A 26,259-nucleotide genomic window follows, 5' to 3' on the forward strand; every position below is an offset into this window, starting at 1 on the left:
TCAAACCCTACTAAAATACAGATTTAATATTCTTAATAATTTTTTTAGTTTCCAAATTAATTACTTGAATGAAAAATTTTTTTTACATCAATTAAAAATAATTATCATGATAAATGTTACTACTTATATAATTAATTAATTAGCATGTAATATTAGTATACTTATTTATATAAAATTTATTATTTACATTTTAATAAAAAATGACAAGCTTTTATATTGTACATAATAAATATAATTGATGTTTATTATTTATTTTTATTAAATTATTATGTCAAGGGTGTTATAAGAAATAAAGACAAATGAATTTTCATGAAGAATGTATTTCAAATATAATTTTATGGAATTCAATTGAATCATTTATTTTAAATTATAGTATATCAAACATGACAAATTTATTTGTAAATGAATTTTACAACTATGATCCATTTGTTCCGAACGGACCATAAAGTTTTATGGTTTAGAACTTAAGGTGTTTTATTTAGGATTTAAAGGTTAGTGTAATTTAATTATTTTTAATTTTAATATAAAAGATATTTGCTCCTTTTTCCAAACAGTCGTTTTTTCACTTAAAGAAGATGCAATTACGCTTTTATTCTTTCCATTATAATACGTCTAATTTCAAACCCAAACGTACTATGTCTCCCTCTAATTTATAATTAGACCCCACTTCAGACTTTTCCACATTAGATTTACCATAGTGATTCAGCGCGATTCGTTCCATCTAAACTGTCCAAAAAAAAAATAATAATAATTGCCGAAGCATGAGAATGTCAAAGAAAAGTTTCCTTGTCACACATTAATGAGAAGAAAACTTTCCTTCTTTTCTAATTCCAATTTGACTCTCATCTGGCTGCTTTCTGAAGTCAAGTCAGGATCAAATCAGTATGATAATTGATAAATCTACTGGGATCAACAACTGAAATGAATATTATTATTCTTAACCACATAAAAGAAAAAAATACAGACAAACAAATTATACTGAAAATGAAACACATTCCTTATTTGGACCGGTCTGAATCCGATTTCTAGTTACCCAACATCAAGAAAGACAAAACATAGTACATAAAAATGAAGTTTCCCACCCAAATCAAGGACAATAGGGCTTTGCCACAACCCACAGAGGTGTTTTCAAGTGAATAACAAATGAATAGAGCTCGCTCATATCCAAATCCTCTCCTCTTGCTCCATCAGGCCGCTTCCAATCAAACCAATACAGCAAATTAGCTATTACGTATTCAAGTTCTGCATACGCAAATGTCATTCCAGGGCAAGCCCTTCTTCCAGTTCCAAATGTAAGCAACAGCTTTCTATGTTCGTCGTTAGAATCATCTGAAGTTTTAAGAAACCTCTCTGGCAAAAACTCCTCTGGCCTATCCCACAACGTCGGGTCCCTTTGAATTGCCCACATATTAACAAATACTCTTGTTTTTGCTGGAATGTCATAACCTTTGAGTTTAACATCTGCTGACGTTTGTCGAGGTAGTATTGCAGATCCATGGAACCTTATTGTCTCTTTGGTTACACACTTTAAATATTCCATTTGACTTATATCAGACTCAGTTATCTTTGACTTGGAGGCTCCAACTACTCTTCTTACCTCTTCTTGAGCTTTCTTCATTATTCTTGGATTCCTCACCAGTTCCACCATTATAAATTCCATCATTCCTGCTGTTGCTTCTATTGCTCCTACGTACATGTCCTGTATAGTTCATTGAATACCAAAAGTAGTGTTACCTTACCATAATGTAAATACAATAACATCAATAACTATCTCTTAATCCCAAACTTGCTGGGTTAGCTACGACAATGTAAATAATTTTTTTTTAGAAAAAAAAAAATTAAAGAGTAAAAGGAGAGACTAGCTACCAGAAGAATTGCTTTAAGATTGTCCTTAGACAGATCAAGCTCACGCCCCTCCTTCCGAAGATAAAGAAGAATATCTACCAAGTATTTCTGATCTTCAGCTTTCTCATTATCATTCATTAATGCCTCGCGTTCTTCGATCACTCGATCGAAGAAATCGTTTAAGTCTCGCGTAAGCATTTTCAGGTTTCTAACTAATCCAGTAAGGTGATCAATCCATCCCAAGTAGGGAAACAAATCTTTAAAGCAGAAAGCTGATAAAAGATCCAATGTCTTTCTTGCCATTATGTCGAAACTCTTATGCTTATCATTTTGATCTTCATACAGGGAACCAAAGGCTGATTTTGATAATATATTATGAGCAAGACTCATAAGCATGTCAGTCATATTAATCGGAGCTTCATTAACGCTTAAAGTGCGAATCTTTTCAACTATTTTCTCAACCTCTTCCTCTCTTACAAATTGAAACTGTCGAACTCTTTTGTTACTCAAAAGTTGAATAACACAAAGCTTCTTTGCATCCCTTGAGTGGTCACTGTAAGGGCCAAATGCCATGTCAGGGCTTCCATTCAACACGATATCTACACCGGTCAAAGTAGGCCTATCTGAAAAAATAATATCATGATTTTTGGTAATTTCTTTAAGCATTTCTAAAGAAGAAACCACAAGAGTAGGAACTTGGCCTAAGCGAAGAAACATTAATGGGCCATACTTTTCAGAAAGGGATCTGAAACATCTGTGAGGAAGTGCAGTCATCTGGTGAAGGTTTCCAATTATGGGTAATGTTGGTGGAGACGGTGGTAGATTTAGTTTGTGAGCATTTCTTTTGTGTTTAAATAAAAGCAGAAAAGAGAGGACTAGAACAAAACAGAACAAAAAGAGATTGAATAGAGATATTTTCTCTGGTTCATGCCACCACAGTTGAAGAAAGGTAAGGGAATCCATTTCAGGCACTGATTTTTAGATACTAATGTAGGGACAGAGGCAGAGTTTTTTTGGTATTGATAGCAACAGTACGAGCGCATTACAGATATATATAACAATAACGTTTCACATTCCCAAAAGTATATTTTACTCCATCGAATAAAAATGAAATATTTTTTATTCTAAATGTAAAAATTTTAAATTTTTTAGATAAATTCTAAACTTTTGAACAGAATTCATTTATTTTAAGTAATAATTTATATTTTTATATCACTGTCGACTATGCTTACGAAAAATTATTTATATTGAATATGGATCCATCAACTTGCCTAGGTCATCTTCTTCCTATTCATTCACCAAACATGGGCTAGCTTGGCAAACGCAATAAATAGTGGATCAGAGATTTTGCTAATTTAATTAAAATCGGAGGCGCAGCCATATTTTTTTAAGTATTTTCTTTACCAATTCTATTCTTATTGGAAGATTCTAAACATAAAACGGAGATCCTGTGAGACAGCTACAAAAATTATCTACATCTTCAAAGCTAAAAAGGGGTGAAAAAAAAGTCTTCGCCATTTTTATATATATTCTCGGTCTTTTAAGTAAGTTTTTCTTTTTTAAAAAAAAAAACGGAGGTTACAAGCAAACAAACAAAATAAAAAGGGTTAGATTGTGTTCACTCATGGAAAATTGAAGTAGTTTTTCAAGAAAATTGAAAAATATGGTTTTATGTTTAAATCATTCAATTTTTTATTTGGAAAACTAGAAAACAGATTTTCAGTTTTCCAAAATTTAACTAAAATTTAGAAAACAATCTTAAATTGTTTTCCACAGTTTTCCTTTACAACAAAAGACATGTTTTTAACTATTTTTCATTTTTATAAAATGACATTTTCATAACTATAAAATATTTTTATTGATTAAATAAAAATATTTAAATAACATAAAAAAAATATTATGCTTTAATATATAATTAATTTTATCATTACAAATATATTATATTCTTTATTTTCAAAAAATTTTAAATTGATATTATTATTATAAATAATCGATAATAAAAATTAAAAATTTTTTAAAAAAATTTTAAAGTTACTTTATAATATTTTATTTTAATTATGAAAGTTATGAATAATGTTTATGAAGTTTTTAAATTAAAATATAATTTTTTATTGTTACTAAGTGTCACGACCCGTTTCCATGGGCCGGACCGCATTAGGGCCCAGATAAGCTTAAGGCCCCCAACACTAGTAGTAAGCTTGAATCACTAAAATTCAACTATCTTAATATGAATTTCTGCCATTCAGTCCATATTACCATACTCAATAAACCTCATAATTATATTATATTTCTACCCCAAATTCAACATTTTACACATTTCATAGTCCGTGCCCAATTTATAATACATTAGATTTATAATATGGGCTCATAAAACCATTTCACCTATGTTAATACACAATTAGAGGTACATAAAACCTACAACTGCGGAGTTTACTAACAGATAAATACCAATAAGTCCTCGTACATATAACTAATTAATGAATTAATTTCTGAAATTAGAAAGTTCTTTCCTAGCTCTGTGGTGAAAGGAACAGAGCTTTAACCAGGATATAGAAGAATCTACTTCCTGAAAGTTTAAACAAGAGAGATGTGAGTTTATTAATGAATAATAATTATTGCATAACACATGCATTCACACGAATATGTAAATATATCAATCTAGTCATCCGACTAGATATATGAGCATGCAGGCAATCACGCAAATGGCACAATAATAGCAATCACAATTATTAACACCTTCACATAATCACATCATGTGGAAATTGGTTTGTGGCGTCACCGAAACTCCTGATGAGCCATCCTCCCACATAACCCATCCTCTATTGACGTGTGCACCAGGGAGCCGATCCCCCATACATGGTCGACCGGTCTGATCCTCACTTGACCAGCCCTCTCATTTCTTTTATACTCTCTTTTCTTTTCCATACCAACAGGAGGCCACCCTGTAGTTTTCCAAATCATCCATATCATATAATCAAGTATCACCCATATCATATCATCAGGTGCACACGGGGGCGCCGATCTTCCCATTCCTGGCCGAAATTCCATATTTTCATCATTTCCAAGACCATCCTCATAAACTCATGGTGACCCAATTCATCCCGATTCCACCCAAACAAAGCATAGCAATGCCACAACACAAATAATCAAATATTGTAATTACATGCAAGCATATCAAGTAATTAAATATCATAATGCAGGTGCACAATTACACATTCATATTCAAATACAGATAATTACAGGAGTATTAATTAACAATATAATATAGTAATTGATTTTAAGAAAATAAATAAATAAATAATAATGATAAGAATAAATAACTAATAAAAATAAAAATAAAACTTTATATATCAAGTTAAAGAATTAATCTAAATAAACCTATTAACTTAATTATTAAATATGACTAACCTAGATTCTATCGAAATTTCGACAAAACCTTCCCTGAAAATCGGATTAATCCGCGATTTAATAGCAAATTCTCAAAGCTCATCAATAGGGCAAGTCGCAACAACTAAACCCATCTGCCATAACCATATTCATCTATCATTCATCTCACACACACATATATGCACTTAATAATTCCAAACCAATTAATTAACAAATTATATCAACCTCCGAGCATGTTCTAATGATATTATTAATTGTTTTATAACTAATTACCAAATAACTAAATAATTTATAAATAAAATAGATTTCGACGAGTTAAATACAGCTACTCTCACTTGATAATTTCTAGATTTTTAATCATTAAGAAACTTTTCATTACGCCTTTACTTCTTCATCCTTACTTCAGGTATAAACCTTATTTACTTAAAAATTCTATGCTAGCTGCCAAGAACCAATCTCATTAAAGCTTCCACCCCTTAGAAATCCTAAATACTAACTTAAACTCATAGCCTAACATATATAATATCTATATCTTACTTGTCTAAGCCGTAGATTATAACTCTCCCTAACATTATTTATTAAAATTCCTAAGTTAACTAAACATAATTATTAGCTAAGAATTCTCATTTCAACATCAATCTTCTAATTATAATTAACATTCATGAAACATATTTAGCAATATTCAAAATTAATTTGCAGCTTATAATATGCCACTAACTAAATCCCAGCAAGAATTGTATCTAACTAATTATTTATTCAAATTCAATTTAATCAACTATTAATTTTAAAATTTGAAATTTATAATAAAATTAGAAAAATAGGACTCAGGACGTACCGATCGAAATTCGGGGATGATGCCAGACTCCAAGAGAGGAAGAATCTGTCTCATGGTGCCTCACCAGAGGCTCGCGGCCGATCGCCATACTGCCGTCGCAGCCGCCGTCCACGGTGGCCGTAAAAACGTGACTGCTCAGAATCAGGAGCTCTTCACACCATCTGGCTCGGTTTTCTGTCAGGAGTCCATTTTTGGTGTTAGTTGCGCGGGATCAGCCTTCTTTCGACCGGAGCGGGCTCGACAGGAGCCAAGTGCCACTGTTGATGTCGTCGTTGACCGTCGAAAAGGGACTGTAGCTCGCCTACCTTGCAGCTCTCGCCGGAGTCGCGAGCGAGCAGAGGATCGACGTTGAGCAGTGGCTGGAGGCTGGTGGCGCAGCTGCGATTCGCTTGAATGGAAACAGAGGGAGGAGGGGCTGACTGGGGACGGCAGAGAGAAGGCGGCGCAATGAACTTCATCCCACTCGTCTCCGGTGATCGGAAAAACAAGAGAAAGAAGGAGAGGAGGAGGTTGGCGACGGGACTGTCGCTGTACCCAGAAAGAAGAAGAAAGAAAGAAGAAGAAGAGGAAAGAAAGAAAGAAAAAAAAAATCTGGGCTTCTAAACTATTCCGGTTCAATTCGAACCGGTTTAGTCCAACTCAATGATTTGATTCAATTTTTGTTTGGGTTATGAGTTTTTCTCTGGGTCTTAAAAAAATCCAAACTGGTTTACTGGTCTGGTTTAACAGTAATAAAATATTTTCCGCTGAATTTCATTAGTTGGAATAAAAATTTAGTTTTTAAATGAAAATTCTACGAAATTGAATTTTCGGGTCATTTCACTAAGTGAACGTATTTTTCATTTTCTGCTTTCTAATTTTCATTTTATAAGAAAACTGTTTTCTGTAGGTAAACACACCTTTAACATGTGATAATACCTTGAATTTTTTAGGTTTTTACAATTTTATTCTATTTTTTTACTTCAATTTCAATATTTTCTAGCAATAGCACACTCATTACAATTAATGAAATTACAATCAATTACAATTAATGAAATTACAAATAAGTAAGCATTTTCAATATTTTTAAAACAAATATAATTTCATTAGTCTTATCCAATTAATATTGCAAAGATTAAATTTTGATTTTTAAATAAAAGTGATAATTAATAATTTAGTAACGTAAATTTTTGTTACTTAACAAAAAAAATCAAAACATGCATAAAAATTAATTTAATGAAACATAATCTTTTTAATTACTTATTTGCTTTTGTATTATCTATATTTTAAGGAGAAAAAAGAAATTCTAATTATTGTAATTTTTGGATTGATAACATAATATAGTCAAATTACTAATTTATTATTTTTATGTCTTGTCCTATTAATTTAATTTTCTAAATTCGCCCTCTCACTGTGACATTGTAAAATATATTATAAAAGAAAAATATAAATGACAGAACTTTTGACATTATAGGATGTAATTAAAAATAATAAAACTGCGGTTTAGGTTTTAAATATTAAAGTTTTATGGTTCAGAATTTAAGGCATTGTATTTTAGGATCTACAAGTTTGTGTAATTTTATTATTTTTAATTTTATTCTGTTTTACAAGAGTAAAAGAAAAAAAAAAATTGTCAAAGCACGACAACGTCAAAGAACAGTTTCCTAATCTCATCTGGCTGCTTTCCAAAGTCAACTCCAGGATCAAATCAGTTTTATCATTGGCTGAATATATAAAATAATTCTTTGAATTTTTATGAAAAAGTCTTGTGATCCTCTAAAGTAGCAGATTTGTTACCATTGTACCCCTATAACAAAGTGACCCTGAAAGTAGAGGAGGTCAAAGTCCTTTCGATGAAAAAAAAGATTAAGATGATTTTATGTATTCCGCTTATTATTATTATTATTCTAACAACAATTGCGATGAATATTATTATTTTTAACCACATAAAAGAAAATAAAACTGACAAACTGATTATACTGAAAACGAAAAACATTTCTTATTTGGACCGGACTGAATCCGATTTCTAGTTACCCAACATCAAGGAAGAGAAAAACAGTACAAACAAATGCAGTTTCCCACCCAAATCAAGGACAATAGGAATTTGCCACAACCCACAGAGGTGTTTTCTTGTGAATAACAAATGAATAAAGCTCGCTCATATCCAAATCCTCTGCTCTTGCTTCATCAGGCATCTCCCAATCAAACCAATACAGCAAATTAGCTATTACATATTCAAGTTCTGCGAATGCAAATGTCATTCCAGGACAAGACCTTCTTCCAGTTCCAAATGAAAGTAACAGCTTTTTATGTTCTTCATTAGAACCATCTGAACTTTTAAGAAATCTCTCTGGCAAAAACTCCTCTGGCCTATCCCACAACGTTGGGTCCATTTGAATTGCCCACAAATTAATAAATACTCTTGTTTTTGCTGGAATGTCATAACCTTTGAGCTTAACATTTGCTGACGTTTGTCGAGGTATTATCAGAGATCCATGCAACCTTACTGTCTCTTTCATTACACACTTCAAATATTCCATTTGATTTACATCGGACTCAGTAAGCATTGATTTGGACTTTCCAACTACTCTTCTTACCTCTTCTTGAGCTTTCTTCATTATTCTTGGATTCTTCACCAGCTCCGCCATCATAAATTCCATCATTCCTGCTGTTGCTTCTATTGCTCCTACATACATGTCCTGTATAATTCATTGAACACCAAACCCAATGTTGTCTTACCATAATGTAAATACAATAACAGTAACTATCTCTTAACCCCAAACTAGTTAATGTAGTTACCAAAATGTAAATAATGAAAAAAAAAAAATGAAAAAAATAAAAATAAATAAAAAGCAAAGGAGAGACTAGCTACCAGAAGTATTGCTTTGATATTGTCTTTAGAGATATCAAGCTCGCGCCCCTCCTTCCGAAGATAAAGAAGAATATCTACTAAGTACTTCTGATCTTCAGCTTTCTCATTATCGTTCATTAATGCCTCGCGTTCTTCGATCACTCGATCAAAGAACTCGTTTAAGTCTCGTGTAAGCGTTTTCAAGTTTCTAACTAATCCAGTAAGATGATCAATCCATCCCAAGAAGGGAAACAAATCTTTAAAGCAGAAAGCTGATAAAAGATCCAATGTCTTTCTTGCCATTTTGTCGAAACTCTTATTCTTACCATTTTGATTTTCATATGCGGAACCAAAGGCTGATTTTGATAATATATTATGTGCAAGACTCATAAGCACGTCAGTCATATTAATTGGAGCTCCATTAACGCTTAAAGTGCGAATCTTTTCAACTATTTTCTCAACTTCTTCCTCTCTTATAAATTGAAACTGTCGAACTCTTTTGTTGCTCAAAAGTTGAACAACACAAAGCTTCTTTGCATCCCTTGAGTAGTCGCTGTAAGGGCCAAGTGCCATGTCAGGGCTTCCATTCAACACGATACCTACACCAGTCAAAGTAGGCCTATCTGCAAAAATAATATCATGGTTTTTGGTAATTTCTTTAACCAGTTCTAAAGAAGAAACCACAAGAGTAGGAACTTGGCCTAAGCGAAGAAACATTAAAGGACCATACTTTTCAGAAAGGGTTCTGAAAGTTCTGTGAGGAAGTGCACTCATCTGGTGAAGGTTTCCAATTATGGGTAATGTTGGTGGAGACGGTGGTAGGTTTAGTTTGTGAGTATTTCTTTTATGTTTAAATAAAAGCAGAAAAGAAAGGACTAAAACAAAACAGAATAAAAAGGGATTGAACAGAGATATCTTTCCTGGTTCTTGCGACCACAGTTGAAGAAAAGTAAGAGTATCCATTGCAGGTACTGATTTTTCAGATACTAATGTAGGGACAAACGCAGAGTTGTTTTGGTATTTATCGCAGAAGTCCGAACGCGTCACAGATATATAACAATAAAGTTTGACGCTGTCAAATCATCATAGTAAATTGTAAAACTGAAGAATTCCTCATCTGCGTGAGATTTTTCTAATTTAACTAAAATTTACAATTGGAGGCGCATCCCAAGTTTGACATTGTACGAACACATCACACACAGAGGCGATGAATATCGAGTTGTTATATGGTGAAATCGAGTTCCGTGCAAGATTACATAAAATGGAAGTCAATAGTAAATAAATAATTATAATATCTACTTTAAAAATAACTATCAATTACATATATAAATATTTTTTTTTTGAAATATGTTTTTTTGTCAGCACAATTTACTTTATTAATTAAAAAATTCAAGAAAAAATTTTACTACACGTATTACACAACATTAACTCTTTCTTAATTTGAAAAGAGATGAAGAAAAATATTAAAAAAAGAAAAACAATAAAAGAAAATAATAAGAAATTATCAAATTTATTAAAAAATTATTATTATTGAAAATTAACAATTGTTTCATCACTTAAATAATTGGGTACTTAAGAAATAGTTAAAATTTGTTAATAATTGAGGCATTTAGGTAATTTAATAAAAATGAGTCAAATTTCAACTTTCCTTCATTATTTCCAAAATAAGTGAAATATTACTGACATTTATATTTTGCTTCTAAAGCAAGAGTAATGTGAAATACTCTCGTCCAAATAAAGGGTAAAAGAAAAATATATAATGTGAAATGACGAAATTATATATATATTCTTAACGAGATTAGGATTTTCAATTATGGGTTTTACTCCTTTTTATATGTGGTAAGAATATACGTAGCGTTTTATGATAATATTACCCGCAAATATTTTTACCCATAAATATTTCCTTTTGAGTTTTGGAAAAGAGATTTAAATTTAAATTTATAACCGGGGCGTATATGCACTTATTACTGGATTGTGCTTTGGCGTGCCACAAATATTTCCTTTTGTTGTCCTTTTTTATTTTTCCACTTCCTAAAACATTAATAACTTGTTCAAGATTTATGTATAGAGATGCAATAAGAATCATTTGAAAACGAATTAGTATTTGACATTGTTAAAACATATTATAAAACCATAGATTTCAACGGATAGGATCATCTGACGTGAGATTTTGCTAGTTTATTTAAAATTTACTTGTGGCGGTCAAGTTCCGCTGTCTTCTACCTGCTATTGGAAACGCAACCCAAGTTTTCAGCTCTTCTATCTCTTTCTAGTTTTTATTTATTCTGAGAAAGTTCTTTTCGGTTCAAGCAAACGAAAAAGCTTTTCCAACAATTAATTAACAATATAAAAATTGGACTATTTGACTCTTTTTTTTTAATAACGAAGATAGGGAATAAAAAAAAATTACTTATTAATTGTATTGGTGAATAGAATGGAAGGAAAATTTTTACAAATGTATTTGGAATTTCAGAAAATACAAGTGTTGTAAGCAATAATGGAAATATGAAATTTTTGTTATCCGGAGGATCTTACCTGAATACTATCTTATCCCATACTATTTCATCCCACACATGAAAACATGTATTCAAGCCAAAAAAAAAAAAAAATCTTAATTAAATAGAAATATAAATATATTACTTCACCTTTTGTATTTTTTTTTATTTACATTTATAATTATGCTTATAAGTTACAAGTCATACACGTACAAATTTAATTTATTAATTATTATAAAAGCTAAAAAAAAATTTTCCATTCAGCAATAAGATGGTATTATGAATTAGTTTTCATTCACAGTTTCTCAATTAATTAGTGGAATGTCAATTAATTAATGTTTGCTTGAGAAATTATTGCAGAGCTATCTTTCATAAGGCACTTTAAATGTTCTATTTGACTTATATGTATCAGCCTCATTCACCTTTGATTTGGAGTTTCTAATCAGCTGGTTTCAATTATTCTTGGATTTTTCACTAGTTCTAGCTCTAGCTCTGGCATTTGGATTTATCCGTTTTATTTATAGATGGAATATAAAATTACAGTAAAAAACAATTGATCCGAGAGAGTTTGCTTTGCAGAAAATCAAACTCATGACCTAAATTATAGTGATCAATCTTACAAGTATTCTTTACCTTTGAACTATTTTGTTCGGATTATGAATAGGAATTTATTAACAGCTAAATATGTTAATAATTTTTAATATTTTATTTTTTATGTTGATGTTTACCGGTCAGTGTAAAACGGATTTGTGTTTACTTTTCTTCTCTTGGTCAGAATTCAAAAACTTAATGCCAAGGTGAAAGGGACACAAATCATATAAAACTAGCTATAGATATAATGTTTCTTACTTCGGTTTGAATTGCAAAAACTTGACAAAAAAGGTGAGAGGACCAGAAATGAAAGAGACAAGAATATAAATAAAAGAAAAAAAGTATGAAATATATAGAAACTGCTTAGATAATCAATTCAATTAATTTAAAAAAAAAACAACAATTTGACTGACTTCTTAACGTCTGTGATTAAGTTGATTATGTCATGGGATATAATTTAGAAATATAAAAATATTTCATTTAATTTATTTCATAATAAATCATATCCTCGCTTGTGGACCAAATCAATGAAAGTAAGAAAAGTTGTGTTCTGACTTTATCCTTTTTTTTTTTTAATATTAGTCAAAAATATTCTGATTTCAATAAAAATTCTTAACTTTATTAGTTTGGTTTATAAATGTATTATGAAATCAGTTTAAATAAAATTTTTCCTTATCTAACCGACAATGTTTTCCTCTCTATCCATCTCTCTCTTCTTTTCCCTCTTCCCTTCATTTTCTCATTAAACAAACAGCAGGTTAGGTCATTGCATGTCCACAGTAAAAACAAAAAGTTTCATCGTCGTCCATTGACGAGGAAAGTTTTGTTTCCTGTCTAATTCCAAGTTGAACTTAGCGTGTCGTCCACAATTAACTCCATCAAATTCGTTATGACAAGTTGATTAGGATAAATTTTTCATTCAGCCAATGACTAAGATGCATATTTTTAACCACAAAAAAAGAAAATAAAAAGGAAATTCTGAATCACTAATTTCTGCACAGGACGGGATCAGATTTCAAGTTCCCCAACATCAAGAAACACAACATACAGTGCCTACGAATGCAATTCCCCATCCGAATCAAGGAGAATAAGAATGTGCCACAACCCAAAGAGGTGTTTTCTTGCGAATAGCAAATGTACAAATTTCGCTCATATCCAGATCCTCTCCTCTTGCTCCATTAGGCAACTTCCAATCAAACCAATACAGCAAATTAGCTATTGCGTATTCAATTTCTGCATATGCATATGCCATTCCAGGGCAAACCCTTCTTCCAGTTCCAAATGAAAATAACAGTTTCTTGTGTTCTTCTTTAGAGTCATCTGAACTATTAAGAAATCTCTCTGGCAAAAACTCCTCAGGCCTATCCCACAAGGTCGGGTCCATATGAATTGCCCATGTATTAATTATTACTCTTGTTTTTGCTGGAATGTCATAGCCTTTAAGCTTAACATTTGCGGACGTTTGACGAAGTATTGCTGCAGAGCCATGAAACCTTACTGTCTCTTTCATTACACACTTTAAATATTCCATTTGATTTATATCAGATTCAGTTATCTTTGATTTGGTTTTTCCAACTACTCTTCTTATCTCTTCTTGAGCTTTCTTCATTATTCTTGGATTCTTCACCAGCTCTGCCATCATCCACTCCATTATTGCTGCTGTTGTATCTGATCCTCCGAGAAACATGTCCTGTATTGATTAAACACCAAAATCTAATGGTATCTTACCACAAATATAAATAAATTTATAAAACATATATACAAGGGGAAGAGAGACTAGCTACCAGAAGTATTGCTTTAAGGTTGTCTTTAGAGAGATCAAGCTTGAGCCCCTCGTTTCGAAGATAAAGAAGAATATCTACTAGGTACTTCTTATCTATAGCTTTCTCATTATCATTCATCAATGCCTCGCGTTCTTTGATCACTCCATCAAAGAACTCGTTTAATTCTTCTGTAACCATTTTCAGGTTTCTAATGGATCCAGTAAGATGATCAATCCATCCCAAGTAGGGAAACAGATCTTTAAAGAAGAAAGTTGATAGAAGATTCGTTGTCTTTCTTGCTAATTCGCCAAAACTCTTATAATTACCATTTTGATTTTCATATAGGGAACCAAAGGCTGATCTTGATAATATATTATGTGCAAGACTGGTAAACATGTCACTTAGATTAATCGGAGCTCCGATATTCACGGTTGAAAGGCGTATCTCTTCAACTATTTTCGCAACTTCTTCTTCTCTTATGAAATGAAACTGTTGAACTCTGTTTTGGCTCAAAAGTTGAAGAACACAAAGCTTCTTTGCATCCCTTGAATAGTCGCTGTATGGGCCAAGTGCCATGTCAGGGCTTCCATTCAACACGATACCTACACCAGTCAAAGTAGGCCTATCTGCAAAAATAATATCATGGTTTTTGGTAATTTCTTTAACCAGTTCTAAAGAAGAAACCACAAGGGTAGGAACTTGTCCTAAGCGAAGAAACATTAATGGGCCATACTTTTCAGAAAGGGATGTAAAAGATTTGAAAGGAAATGCATTTATCTGGTAAAGGTTTCCAATTATGGGTAGTTTTGGTGGAGATGGTGGTAGATTTAGTTTGTAATTATTTCTTTTGGGTTTAAATAAAAGCAGAAACGAAAGGAGTATGACAAAACAGAAGGAGAAGGGATTGAATAGATACGTTTTTCCTGGTTCTTGCCACCATTGTTGAAGAAAAGTTAGCGAATCCATTTTCATTTTTGTAGATATTGATGTAGAGAAAAAGATTTGTTTTTTGTAATCATAGCAAGGTTCTTTAAACCGATAACAATGTATATATATATATATTGTAACCGGCTCTACTGTCTGAATTCTTGTTGAAAGATGCTGAAAATGAAACGGAGAATCTGTCACGTATGACCTAATGTTTTAGTGCCAAAACTTGTCTACGTCTCGAAAGTGGCGAAAGAGAAAAAGACACATCTCCGTTTTTATTACTATTTCATCCCTATATTTTGATAATATTAACTGCTTCATACTTGTACTTTCTAAAATATATAATTTCATCTTTAACTTTTAACTCGTCTAACTCTTTGGTCCTTCAATCTATTTTTTTTTGAGTTTTGTCATTAATTTATATTAAAAAGACAAAAACACCATTGGTTAAGTCTCATAGCAATGGATGACTTGACACCAAAATAAAGTCATACAATTTTTTTCTGAAAAATGCTGATAAAAAAAATTATCTGAAAAATCATGATAATATAAAATACATGATGAGTAATATATATATATATATATATATATATATATATATATATATATATATATATAATTTTAAAAAATATAAAATTAAGATATGAAAAGTATCTAAATAAAATTAACAAAGAAACAGAATTAAGGTAACAAAAAGTTTACTCTCATTCACAAATTTTGTCTAACGATATTTTAGTCTGTGATAGAAGTGGACATACAATATGTGAAAATTTAAAAAACAAAGACTCTCCATTAAAATTTAAAAAATATACAAGATCTAATAAGAAAAATCTAAAGCACACTAATTCATTATTAAGCGATAAATGCATATACAATCTGACAATAGATTTAATTTCGAATTCTCTTTCTAATACTTAAAAAAAAAATTTAAAAAACAATATATTCTATATTCAGAACATTAAAAAAATAAAATAAACACAACTTTATTATTATTAAAGAGAATATGAATAAGAGAAACTACATTTCTTTCAAAAAAATATTTTATTTTGAAAAATATTTTTCTGCAGTTATTTTATAAAAACAAATGAAGCCAAAATGTATTAACTTTTGCTGATAAATAAATATGAATAATTAGATATCTCTACCTCATCTTTTATTCTCTCTCACTTTTCTCTTTAAATTTTTTCTCTCTTGATCTCTGTCTTCTCCTCTTCTCTATTATTTTCCCTCTCTTTCCTTCATTTTCTCAGTAAAAAATCAGCAGGCTAGATCGTTGCATGTTTACAATACTTAACAAAAAGTTTCCCCATCATCATTTGACTAGGAAAATTTCCTTCCTGTCTAATTCCAAGTTGAACCCCATAGGACTCATTATGACAACTCCATTGGGATGAATTTTTTGTTCAGCCAACAATTGAAATGAATATTTTTAACCACACAGAAAAGAAAAGATTGAACCACCGATTTAAAATAAATTTGTATATTACACAAAGGAAAACTGAACCACTGATTTATACTAAAGAAGACTGAAATATGTTCCTTATTGTTTGGACTAGACTGGATCAGATTTCAAGTTCCTAGCATCAACAAAGACAAAATTAACTACACACAAATGCAATTTCCCACCCAAATCAAGGACAATAGGACACTGCCACAACCCAAAGAGGTGTTTTCTTGCTAATAGCAAATGTACAAATTTCGCTGATATCCAGATCCTCTCCTCTTGCTCCATTAGGGAACGCCCAATCAAGCCAATACAGCAAATTAGCTATTGCATATTCAATTTCTACATATGCATATGCCATTCCAGGGCAAACCCTTCTTCCAGTTCCAAATGAAAATAACAGTTTCTTGTGTTCTTCATTAGAATCATCTGAACTATTAAGAAATCTTTCCGGCAAAAACTCCTCAGGCCAATCCCACAACGTCGGGTCCATATGAATTGCCCATAAATTAATCAGTACTCTTGTTTTTGCTGGAATATCATAGCCTTTAAGCTTAACATTTGCTGATGTCTGTCGAGGTACTACTCCAGATCCATGAAACCTTACTGTCTCTTTCATTCCGCACTTTAAATATTCCATTTGACTTATATCAGACTCAGTTATCTTTGATTTGGAGTTTCCAACTACTCTTCTTATCTCTTCTTGAGCTTTCTTCATTATTCTTGGATTCTTCACTAGCTCTACCATCATAAACTCCATTGTTGCTGCTGATGAGTCTATTCCCGTCATGAATCCTGTATTAAGTAATCAAAAAACATAATGTTAACTTAAGTACCACGATATAAATAAATTAAAAATATATGTATACAATAGGAGAAGAGGGACTAGCAACCAGAAGTATTGCTTTAATGTTGTCTATAGAGAGATCAAGCTCGAGCCCTTCCTTTCGAAGATAAAGAAGAATATCTACTAAGTACTTCTTATCTTCAGCTTTCTCATTATCATTCATTAATGCCTCGCGTTCTTTGATCACTCGATCAAAGAACTCGTTGAGTTCTTCTCTAAGCATCTTCAAGTTTCTAATCAATCCAGTAAGATGATCAATCCAACCTAAGTGGGGAAACAAATCTTTAAGGCAGAAAGCTGATAAAAGATTCATTGTCTTTCTTGCTAATTCACGGGCTTATAGTTACCACTTTGATCTTCGTACAGGGAACCAAAGGCTGACCTTGATAATATATTATGTGCAACACTCATAATCATATCGCTCATATTAATTGGAGATCCATTCACGCTTGAATGGCGTAACTTTTCAACTATTTTCCCAACTTCTTCTCTTCTGAACTGAAACTGGTGCACTCTTTTGTGGCTCAAAAGTTGAAGGACACAAAGCTTCTTTGCTTCCCTTTAGTGGTCACAGTAAGGACCAAATCCCATGTCAAGGCATCCATTGAACACAATACCTACACCAGTGAAAGAAGGCCTATTTGCAAAAATGATATCATGATTTTTGGTAATTTCTTTAACAATTTCTATAGAAGAAACCACAAGAGTAGGAACATGGCCAAACGCAGAAGCACTTAAGGGCCATACTTACTAGAAAGGGATCTGAAGGATTTGTGAGGAAGTGAACTTATCTGGTAAAGGTTTCCAATTATGGGTAACCTTGATAGAGATGGTGGTAGATTTAGTTTGAAACTATCTCTTTTTGTGTTAAATAAAAGCAGAAAAGAAAAGAATGTAATAAAACAGAAGAAAAAGGGATTGAATAGAGATGTTTTTCCTGGTTCTTTCCACCATTGTTGAAGAAAAGTTAGCCAATCCATTTTGGTTTTTTTTTTTTTTCTTGTGCTGTTGCAGACGAGTTTGTTTTCTACATATCGCAAATGGCTATATAAAATGATGACGACAAATAATAATAATAATAATAATTTGTGCTTTTAACATTTTTGTGACCCTTTGTTGTCTGTTTTCTCATTGAAAGATGCTATCCCAACCTGAATCTGATGGATAGATTATACTTTCTTAGATTAGATCTACAGTGATCACCCATAAACTAAAAACCAAATTAATAAAAATAGAAATTTTTAAAAAATTATATCTATTTTATATTTTTTTATTATATATAATTAGAAATATTCTCGTTTTAATAAAAAAATTTTTATTTGATCCGTTGTCATGGGTGAGGCTGTAGATGCAATTGAGACAAGTGGATCCTCTGTAATCTAAATCTAAAATATTATTTTAGTGCCAAAAATCAAAAAAAAAGTTTTCCCACATAAATATTAACAGATAATTAAGATGGATTGGACCTGCAGAATGGCGCATGTGAACCGCGAAGCCAGCATATCGTTTGAAAATAACATAAAAGTATTTCCTTATCGTCAGTCGAGGAAAGGAAAATTTTCCTTCCCGTCTAATTCCAGTTGAACTCAACTCGCTCTCATCCACAATCAACTCCGTCAAACTCATTATGACAAGTCGATTAGCATTAATTTTTCATTCAGGAAACAATTGAGATAAATATTTTTAACCACACAAATGAAAAATATTAAAAACTGAACCGTTGATTTATATTGAAAGAGAAATATATGTTCTTATATATTGTTTGGACTTTGGACTGGACTGTAACAGATTCGAAATTCTCCAACACGGAGAAAGACAAACTAAAGTCCAAATCAAGGAAAATAGGAATGTGCCACAACCCAAAGAGGTGTTTTCTTGCGAATAACAATGGTAATAACTTCGCTCATATCCAAATCTTCTACTCTTGCTCCATCAGGCAACTCCCAGTCAAACCAATACAGCAAATTAGCAATTGCATATTCAACTTCTGCATATGCATATGACATTCCAGGGCAAACCCTTGTTCCAGTTCCAAATGAAAATAACGGATTTTTTTGTTCTCCATCAGAATCATCTGTACTGTCAAGAAATCTCTCTGGCAAAAACTCCTCAGGCCTATCCCACAAAGTGGGATCCATATGAATTGCCCATGTATTAATTATTACTCTTGTTTTTGCTGGAATGTCGTAGCCTTTAAGCTTAACATTTGCTGATGTTTGTCGAGCTATTGCTCCAGAGGCATGAAACCTTAGTGTCTCTTTCATTACACACTTTAAATATTCCATTTGATTTATATCAGATACAGTTATATTTGATTTGGAGTTTCCAACTACCCTTCTTATCTCTTCTTGAGCTTTCTTCATTATTCTTGGATTCTTTATCAACTCTGCCATCATAAACTCCATTGTTGCTGCTGTTGTGTCTACTCCTGCAACGAACATGTCCTGTATTGATAAACACCAAACCTAGTGTTACCTTACCACAAAAATTTAAAAAAAAAAATTGAAAAACTATGTATATATATATATATATATATATAAGGAGAAGAGAGACTAGCTAGCTACCAAAAGCACTGCTTTAAGGTTGTCTTTAGAAAGATGAAGCTCCTGCTCCTCCTTTCGAAGATAAAGAAGGATATCTATTAAGTAATTCTTATCTTCAACTTTCTCATTATCATTCATCAATGCCTCGCGTTCTTTGATCACTCGATCCAAGAACTCATTTAATTCTTCCGCAATCATTTTCAAGTTTCTAATGAATCCAGTAAGATGGTCAATCCATCCCAAGTAGGGAAACCAATCTTTAAAGCAGAAAGCTGATAAAAGATTCATTGTCTTTCTTGCTAATTCACCAAAACTCTTATACTTACCATTTTGATCTTCATATAGGGAACCAAAGGCTGATCTTGATAATATATTATGCGCAAGACTGGTAAACATGTCACTTAGATTAATCGGAGCTCCATTCACGCGTTGTATCCTTTCAACTATTTTCTCAACTTCTTCTTCTCTTATGAAATGAAACTGTTGTACTCTTTTGTGGCTCAGAAGTTGAAGAACACAAAGCTTCTTTACTTCCCTTGAGTAATCACAGTAAGGGCCAAATGCCATGTCAAGGCATCCATTCAACACAATACCTACACCAGTCAAAGAAGGCCTATCTGCAAAAATAACATCATGATTGTTGGTAATTTCTTTAACCATTTCTACAGAAGAAACCACAAGAGTAGGAACATAGCCTAAGCGCAGAAGCATTAAAGGGCCATAAATATTAGAAAGGGATGTGAAGGATTTGTAAGGAAGTGCACTTATCTGGTGAAGGTTTCCAATTATGGGTAATTTTGGTGGAGATGGTGGTAGATTTAGTTTGTAATAATTCCTTGTTGTTTTAAATAAAAACAGAAAAGAAAACAATATAATAAAACAGAAGAAGATGGGACAGAACAGAGATGTTTTTCCTGGTTCTTGCCACCATTGTTGAAGAAGAGTAAGTGAATCCATTTTTTTTTTTTTTTTAGATACCGATGTAGGGAAAACAATGAACTGTGTTTGTGTTCATAGAAAAAGGAGCTTTAAAATGGTGAGAAAAAAAAAAATAACGTTTTTAACTTTGTCACCTGCTCTCTGTATTTTGTTGAATTGAAGATGCTAAACATGAAACAGAGCATCTGTCATACGGGCCTAATATTTTAGTGCCAAAATTCGTCTGCATCTCATAACGGCAAAAGACAAAAGTCTCCTCCATTTTTATATAATATATTCTCCTTCTTCTAAAACAAGGCAATGATATATATAGTGTTGGACCAATCCAGGAGCGTTGAGATCATGTGTTTTGGTATTTTTTTTTAAGTGAGATCGAAAATTTGATCATCATTGATTAAGCAAATACTCACTGAAAACACTATACTATTTTGTGAACAGACCAGTGCGAGAAAGATCTAATTTTAACCTAGTCTTATACAGATACTTGTGCTCAAGAAAAAAAAAATGTTTTGACATTGCCAAAATACATTATAGAACTGTAGAATAGGATACCTACAATCATCTGATTGTAACATTTGTCCAACTAAAGTTGGCACAAGCCATAGGTTTCATCTCTTTCTACCCTCTTGCCACCATTGTTGGAGAGTTTTGTACTGGATTTATTTTTTTCAACACGTATAGTATATTTTGACTGTGGGTAATATTATTGGGGTTAAAAGATAAGATGAGTTTTTCCAATATTCTATAATAAAATACAACATTCTGTAAAAAAAAATTTAAGACATAATGATCTAAAGATAAATATTTTTAAATTTATTGTTAAAGGTAAGTGCAAATAAAATATCCTTTTATTATGATTCCACATAATACATTATTGTTTTGTAAAATGTGGATTCTTTTGTAAAGTGATAATTAAAAAATACGTACTTTTGTTAAGATTACAATTTTATTTTATGAAATGTAATTTTTTTAAAAAGTTCATTAAACTTAGTTAAAATTCGTTAAATTACAAAATAACATGTACTTTTGTTAAAAATTCATAAAAAAACGTTATTGTTTCGTAAAATGTGAAAAAACACGTTCTTTTATTTTAGGTCTGTTTTGTAAAAGTTATCATTTGTTGTATAAAAAGCACTTTTTTATATATATATAAATTTGGGCGACTTAAATAAGAAGGGCTGGGCCTGGTCCTGGGCCTGGGCTTTTAAAAAAACAGGATGTTTTAAACCTTTTATCAGCGAAATTTGCGTTAGGACGAAGCGAAAGTCACCCAAACACAGACACGATACGTGTCCTTAAATAAACGAATAAACTCTATCCTTACATATTTCCCTCTTCTGAGTTTGATTCATCAACGCTGCTTCACCCTATTATCGCAATGACAAAGCTGTCCCTGCCCTGAACTTAACACTTTCGAAAATCATTCTGTCCACATTAAGGACAATATCGTCTTTCGATCCCAATTCCAGCTTCATCTTCCTTATCAATTATCATACCTATCCCTATCGAATTCCCTGTCAACCCTAGAATCGTCGAAAATTCCATCTAGATCCTCGATCGATCAATGGCGACTCTCTCTGCTTACTCCTCGCCTGCATGGCCTAATCCAAACCCTAACGCTACTCTTCTTTCTCCTTCGCAAGAAGACACGGAGAGTCTAGACTCCCAATCCCAATCATATGATTCTCTTTCTTCAATGATGCCTCAAGATCACCTTGCGGATCAGCTTTCGCCTGCGAAACCCAACCCTAATTACCACGCTCCGGTATCTTCGCCACCACCAGACTCCACGTCTCCTCTAGTGCCTGTTTCTTTACTCCACCTCTCTTTCAACCAGGATTTTGGATGTTTCGCGGCGGGTACCGACCATGGGTTCCGCATATACAATTGCGACCCTTTCCGGGAGATCTTCCGCCGGGACTTCGATCGCGGCGGCGGTGGTATCGGAGTTGTCGAAATGCTTTTCCGTTGTAACATTTTGGCTCTCGTTGGTGGTGGTTCCGATCCTCAGTATCCGCCAAACAAAGTCATGATCTGGGACGATCACCAGAGTCGCTGCATCGGAGAGCTGTCGTTCAGGTCTGAGGTTCGATCAGTGAAGCTTAGACGGGATAGAATCATTGTGGTGCTGGAGCAGAAAATTTTTGTGTATAATTTCGCAGATTTGAAACTGTTGCATCAGATTGAGACAATTGCAAATCCCAAAGGACTCTGTGCAGTGTCGCAGGGGGCGGGTTCATTGGTAATGGTTTGTCCAGGATTGCAGAAGGGCCAAGTTAGGGTAGAGCATTATGCGTCCAAACGAACTAAATTTATTATGGCTCATGATTCGAGGATCGCTTGCTTTGCTCTCACGCAGGATGGGCAGTTGCTGGCAACCGCTAGCACGAAAGGAACTCTGGTTCGGATTTTCAACACAGCTGATGGCACCCTGCTCCAAGAGGTAGTGCTTTTTTTTAATTTTTTTTTCTCCTTAGATTTCTTGGTATATGAATTATACTGCTGAACTCAATTGAGTGCATTTAGCTGCTTGTGTTCATTATAAAGTCTTGTTGGGACAATGAAATTGGCCTCAATGGAAGTTTCTAGTAGTTAACTTCGTTGCAGATAACGTGCTGTTAAGGCTATCTAGAGCTGATTAGATAAGACAGAATTAGATATGAACATTGCTTAGAAAGATAGAGTTAGCATATATGTTAGTTTCACAACTAGTAGAGAACCTATCATCTCTGGAATTCTTTGCAACCACAAATATTCTTTGCCATTTAACTTCAATAATCTTGGCAATAGGTATTGGATTTGCATCACACTGTTTTGAATTATCTGGTCTGACATTACGAGAATTTTGCATGGCATTTGTGCCAAAGACATCTGCTAACTGTTACTTTTTAGAATTGCACAGGATTTGTTAGGTTCACTTTTGTAGACATTGATTTTGAATGGTCAGATGCTTCACTAAAATGGCTTTTGAAGGTAGGACTTGGGATAAAACAGGATTTTACTAAGTTTGGTATTATTCCAGGAGATTTAGTGTTCAAACTGGGACAGTTACATTAGAGGATATTTATGCACACAGATGGATTTCTCAGGTTATCTAGGTAGTTGATTAAACTTTGGAAATAACTTTGTGTTCTTATTTGACTGATTGCTTGCTAAATTTAACAAAATTAAATGTGTGTATGGGATCTTGTTTAGGGATTTGAATTAAGTTTTTCCTATGAATAATTTGTAGACGGTCGTGAATTCATGAAATCATTTAACAATTGATAGTCAAGGTCTCAATTTAACGAAATCTGTTATTCTTCCTGCCATCTCACTTGATATGAGTATGAAGGATTTGTTTTACGAGTGTCTTCAGTGTGTACGCCCAAAAATGCAGTTTCGGAAAGAAGAAAGGAGCAAAGTAAAGCTTTACATTGATTATAATGGGGCTTGCGTATGCTAGTTACTTTTTGAATTCACTGCTCAGTAAATCTTTGATTTGACATTGTGAGGTGAAATTTGTTGTCTTTGTTTAATCAAATAGATGAATGAAGTATAAATCTTTAAGGTTTTGGTTCTAATAACAGTTCATATTTATTATTAACTTACAAAAGTATTCTAACAAATCTTTTCATGGTTCAGTGGGTATAATTCTTTTCCTTTTTTTTGGGGGTGGGGGGTGGGGGGTGGGGGTGGGGAGGCAGGGTAGGGAAGGTAGATCCTGATTGATAATTATTAGTTCAAGAAATTTCACCAATTGAATCTAAATGGATGATTACCTACAGGTAAGAAGAGGTGCAGATAGAGCAGAAATTTATAGTTTGGCTTTCTCTTCCACCGCCCAGTGGCTGGCAGTGTCAAGCGACAAGGGCACTGTCCATGTTTTCAGCCTTAAGATTAATCCAGGATCCCCAGGGACTGATAAGTCAGGAAACACAACCGATCCCAACAATGCTGTCACATCCCCAACCTCATCTCTCTCGTTTTTTAAAGGTAAGATTACCATCTTCTACCCAGAGCATGAAATATTTGTAAGTAATGATGTTGCTTTGCACATTCTTGCAATTGAGTTTGTGTGGAATTTCTTGTAACATGCCATCCCTAGCTCCGACCCCCACAAATACAAAGACAAAGCATATTAAATGGCTTTCTGCTTGCAGGTGTTTTGCCCAAGTATTTCAGCTCAGAGTGGTCAGTGGCTCAGTTCCGATTGGTTGAGGGTTCTCATTACATTGTTGCTTTTGGTCACCAAAAGAATACAGTTGTGATTCTTGGCTTGGATGGAAGGTAAGGAAATGATGGCGTTTGTACTTGGTTGGGGGAATTGTGATTTACACTTTACAGTAACTCTCTGGTGCAGTGAATTTAAAAAAAAAAAAAAAAAAAAAAAAAAAAAAAAAAAAAAAAAAAAAATCAGATGTATCAACCAAACTAGTTAGGCCTGTTTGCAAGAATTGATTATTTTCTTACCCCAGCTTTCCCTTTACTTGCTATTTAGGTTATTTTCTCCTGGAGGAAATTTATTATTTATTTGAAATTGGGTGTGATTGCAGCTTCTACCGATGTCAGTTCGACCCAGTGAATGGTGGAGAGATGACTCAACTGGAATATCACAACTTCTTGAAGCCAGAAGCTGCATTCTGAAAGGACGTTCATATTATAAATTTCTTGGGGATACGTGCATATATATATAATGTAATTTTCTGTCCGTTTTTGGTGTTTCCTGAATTAACTTGATCTAGAAATGACTGCATTATGCTGTAAATATGTAACTATCTATCTGTAAAGTACGTCAAAAAGGGAACCCAAAAAAAAGAAAAAAGAAAAAAAAAACAGAGGTGAGCGAATGAGATCATTATCTCTATTTATGTTGTAATTACATTATAATCATAATATTAGACACCCTTAGTTATTCCCATTTCCCAGAATTGAGCTCGAATTGTGTTAGGGGCACAAGGTTTTGCAGACCATCGCCTTCTTGTTTCTTTCTTTATCCTCCTCTTTTCCTTTTTTTTTTTTATATATATATTTTAACTGAGCTCTGGTGCGAACTATTGGGAATAGTAGTAGAGAGCTGTTATGGAGGATGCTGTGGAAATTTAAGAATGGTGGTAGTGCGAGGAGACATTTGGCTTCTAGACTGATTTTCCAGAACTGAAAATCAATCTCAACGACTATAGAAATGAGGAATCAATTTATTTTATGAAATTTTTGATTTAATTAAATATGTAACGACACTAGCAGTGGTCAGAATGAACGAGCAGATTTTGAAAGATGGAACATATGATATGATGTTTGTTCCGTCTTCAAGTGTTGGATATGTTGCTAATTGAAATCATTTTAGTTGTTGGCTTGTTATTATGGTCACCTGTTGTTTTCTGTTTGTTTATTTATGCCTGACATCATGGTATGGCATGGCTTACCTAACTGCTCTCAGCAAATCAGGCGAATATTGCACGTGACTTGTCACAATCGCTTTTTATTGGGTCTTGGGTCTCGGGAGGATCTTGCCGCTTGCCTTCGCTGTAGCCACTTCATCTTTTTTATTTTATTTTTCTATTAAGTATATATTTCTATATATATATATATATATATATATATTGTTGAAAATAAAATTTAAATTTCACATCCTACCAATCAAATACGACTCTGTTTAATACAAGCTCGATTGTGGACTCACTGAGAAGGGGGTTAAGGTAAACGAGTGATTCCAATTTGACGTTTTTTACTTGAAATTCTGTGTAATGTAAGAGATACAAATCTCTAGGCGATTCCATAATTTTAATATGATGCAGTGGGAATTGCAGTTTGACTGCCGCTTCTTCTTT

General features: G+C 32.8%; 5 protein-coding genes, 1 long non-coding RNA gene and 1 pseudogene across 6 annotated transcripts; 1 reads left to right on the top strand and 6 right to left on the bottom strand.

The window, feature by feature from the left end:
- Positions 1-916: 916 nt before the first annotated feature.
- LOC105643289 (phenylacetaldehyde oxime monooxygenase CYP71AN24) lies at positions 917-2,891 on the bottom strand. Its single transcript, XM_012228396.4, has 2 exons — positions 1,867-2,891; positions 917-1,699 (listed from the first exon to the last, which is right to left on the bottom strand). Exons 1-2 carry the CDS (start codon positions 2,806-2,808, stop codon positions 1,088-1,090), a joined length of 1,554 nt encoding a protein of 517 aa, XP_012083786.1. The 5' UTR covers positions 2,809-2,891; the 3' UTR covers positions 917-1,087.
- A 1,215-nt stretch (positions 2,892-4,106) lies between these two features.
- Positions 4,107-6,806, bottom strand: LOC110010416 (uncharacterized). The gene is made up of 2 exons (XR_005177346.2): positions 6,068-6,806; positions 4,107-4,411 (listed from the first exon to the last, which is right to left on the bottom strand). It is a non-coding gene; the product is annotated as an uncharacterized LOC110010416 (long non-coding RNA).
- A 1,131-nt stretch (positions 6,807-7,937) lies between these two features.
- On the bottom strand, positions 7,938-9,898 carry LOC105643290 (phenylacetaldehyde oxime monooxygenase CYP71AN24). Its single transcript, XM_012228397.4, has 2 exons — positions 8,919-9,898; positions 7,938-8,745 (listed from the first exon to the last, which is right to left on the bottom strand). The coding sequence occupies exons 1-2, from the start codon at positions 9,858-9,860 to the stop codon at positions 8,134-8,136; spliced, it is 1,554 nt and encodes a 517-aa protein (XP_012083787.2). The 5' UTR covers positions 9,861-9,898; the 3' UTR covers positions 7,938-8,133.
- A 2,907-nt stretch (positions 9,899-12,805) lies between these two features.
- On the bottom strand, positions 12,806-14,983 carry LOC105643291 (phenylacetaldehyde oxime monooxygenase CYP71AN24). The gene is made up of 2 exons (XM_012228398.3): positions 13,768-14,983; positions 12,806-13,673 (listed from the first exon to the last, which is right to left on the bottom strand). Exons 1-2 carry the CDS (start codon positions 14,716-14,718, stop codon positions 13,062-13,064), a joined length of 1,563 nt encoding a protein of 520 aa, XP_012083788.3. The 5' UTR covers positions 14,719-14,983; the 3' UTR covers positions 12,806-13,061.
- Positions 14,984-16,188: 1,205 nt separating this feature from the next.
- On the bottom strand, positions 16,189-17,947 carry LOC105643292 (cytochrome P450 71A1-like; annotated as a pseudogene).
- Positions 17,948-18,720: 773 nt separating this feature from the next.
- LOC110008675 (cytochrome P450 71A1) lies at positions 18,721-20,467 on the bottom strand. Its single transcript, XM_020682866.2, has 2 exons — positions 19,532-20,467; positions 18,721-19,411 (listed from the first exon to the last, which is right to left on the bottom strand). Exons 1-2 carry the CDS (start codon positions 20,465-20,467, stop codon positions 18,800-18,802), a joined length of 1,548 nt encoding a protein of 515 aa, XP_020538525.1. The 3' UTR covers positions 18,721-18,799.
- Positions 20,468-21,706: 1,239 nt separating this feature from the next.
- ATATG18A (Transducin/WD40 repeat-like superfamily protein) lies at positions 21,707-25,349 on the top strand. The gene is made up of 4 exons (XM_012227324.3): positions 21,707-22,892; positions 24,217-24,424; positions 24,592-24,718; positions 24,985-25,349. Exons 1-4 carry the CDS (start codon positions 22,014-22,016, stop codon positions 25,073-25,075), a joined length of 1,305 nt encoding a protein of 434 aa, XP_012082714.1. The 5' UTR covers positions 21,707-22,013; the 3' UTR covers positions 25,076-25,349.
- The last annotated feature ends 910 nt before the right edge of the window (positions 25,350-26,259 follow it).

The sequence above is a fragment of the Jatropha curcas genome, chromosome 5 (genome assembly GCF_041381405.1).
Source record: "Jatropha curcas cultivar XTBG-Jc1 chromosome 5, XTBG_Jcur_1.0, whole genome shotgun sequence".
NCBI classification, from domain to species: Eukaryota; Viridiplantae; Streptophyta; class Magnoliopsida; order Malpighiales; family Euphorbiaceae; genus Jatropha; species Jatropha curcas.

Coding starts and splice junctions, on each gene's coding strand:
- LOC105643289 (XM_012228396.4), bottom strand. CDS start 2,808: ATGGATTCCCTTACCTTTCTTCAACTGTGGTGGCATGAACCAGAGAAA. Junction 1,700..1,866: donor ATCTTAAAGCAATTCTTCTG/GTAGCTAGTCTC, acceptor TGAACTATACAG/GACATGTACGTAGGAGCAAT.
- LOC105643290 (XM_012228397.4), bottom strand. CDS start 9,860: ATGGATACTCTTACTTTTCTTCAACTGTGGTCGCAAGAACCAGGAAAG. Junction 8,746..8,918: donor ATATCAAAGCAATACTTCTG/GTAGCTAGTCTC, acceptor TGAATTATACAG/GACATGTATGTAGGAGCAAT.
- LOC105643291 (XM_012228398.3), bottom strand. CDS start 14,718: ATGAAAATGGATTCGCTAACTTTTCTTCAACAATGGTGGCAAGAACCA. Junction 13,674..13,767: donor ACCTTAAAGCAATACTTCTG/GTAGCTAGTCTC, acceptor TAATCAATACAG/GACATGTTTCTCGGAGGATC.
- LOC110008675 (XM_020682866.2), bottom strand. CDS start 20,467: ATGGATTCACTTACTCTTCTTCAACAATGGTGGCAAGAACCAGGAAAA. Junction 19,412..19,531: donor ACCTTAAAGCAGTGCTTTTG/GTAGCTAGCTAG, acceptor TTATCAATACAG/GACATGTTCGTTGCAGGAGT.
- ATATG18A (XM_012227324.3), top strand. CDS start 22,014: ATGGCGACTCTCTCTGCTTACTCCTCGCCTGCATGGCCTAATCCAAAC. Junction 24,425..24,591: donor ATCTCTCTCGTTTTTTAAAG/GTAAGATTACCA, acceptor TTCTGCTTGCAG/GTGTTTTGCCCAAGTATTTC. Junction 24,719..24,984: donor ATTCTTGGCTTGGATGGAAG/GTAAGGAAATGA, acceptor GTGTGATTGCAG/CTTCTACCGATGTCAGTTCG.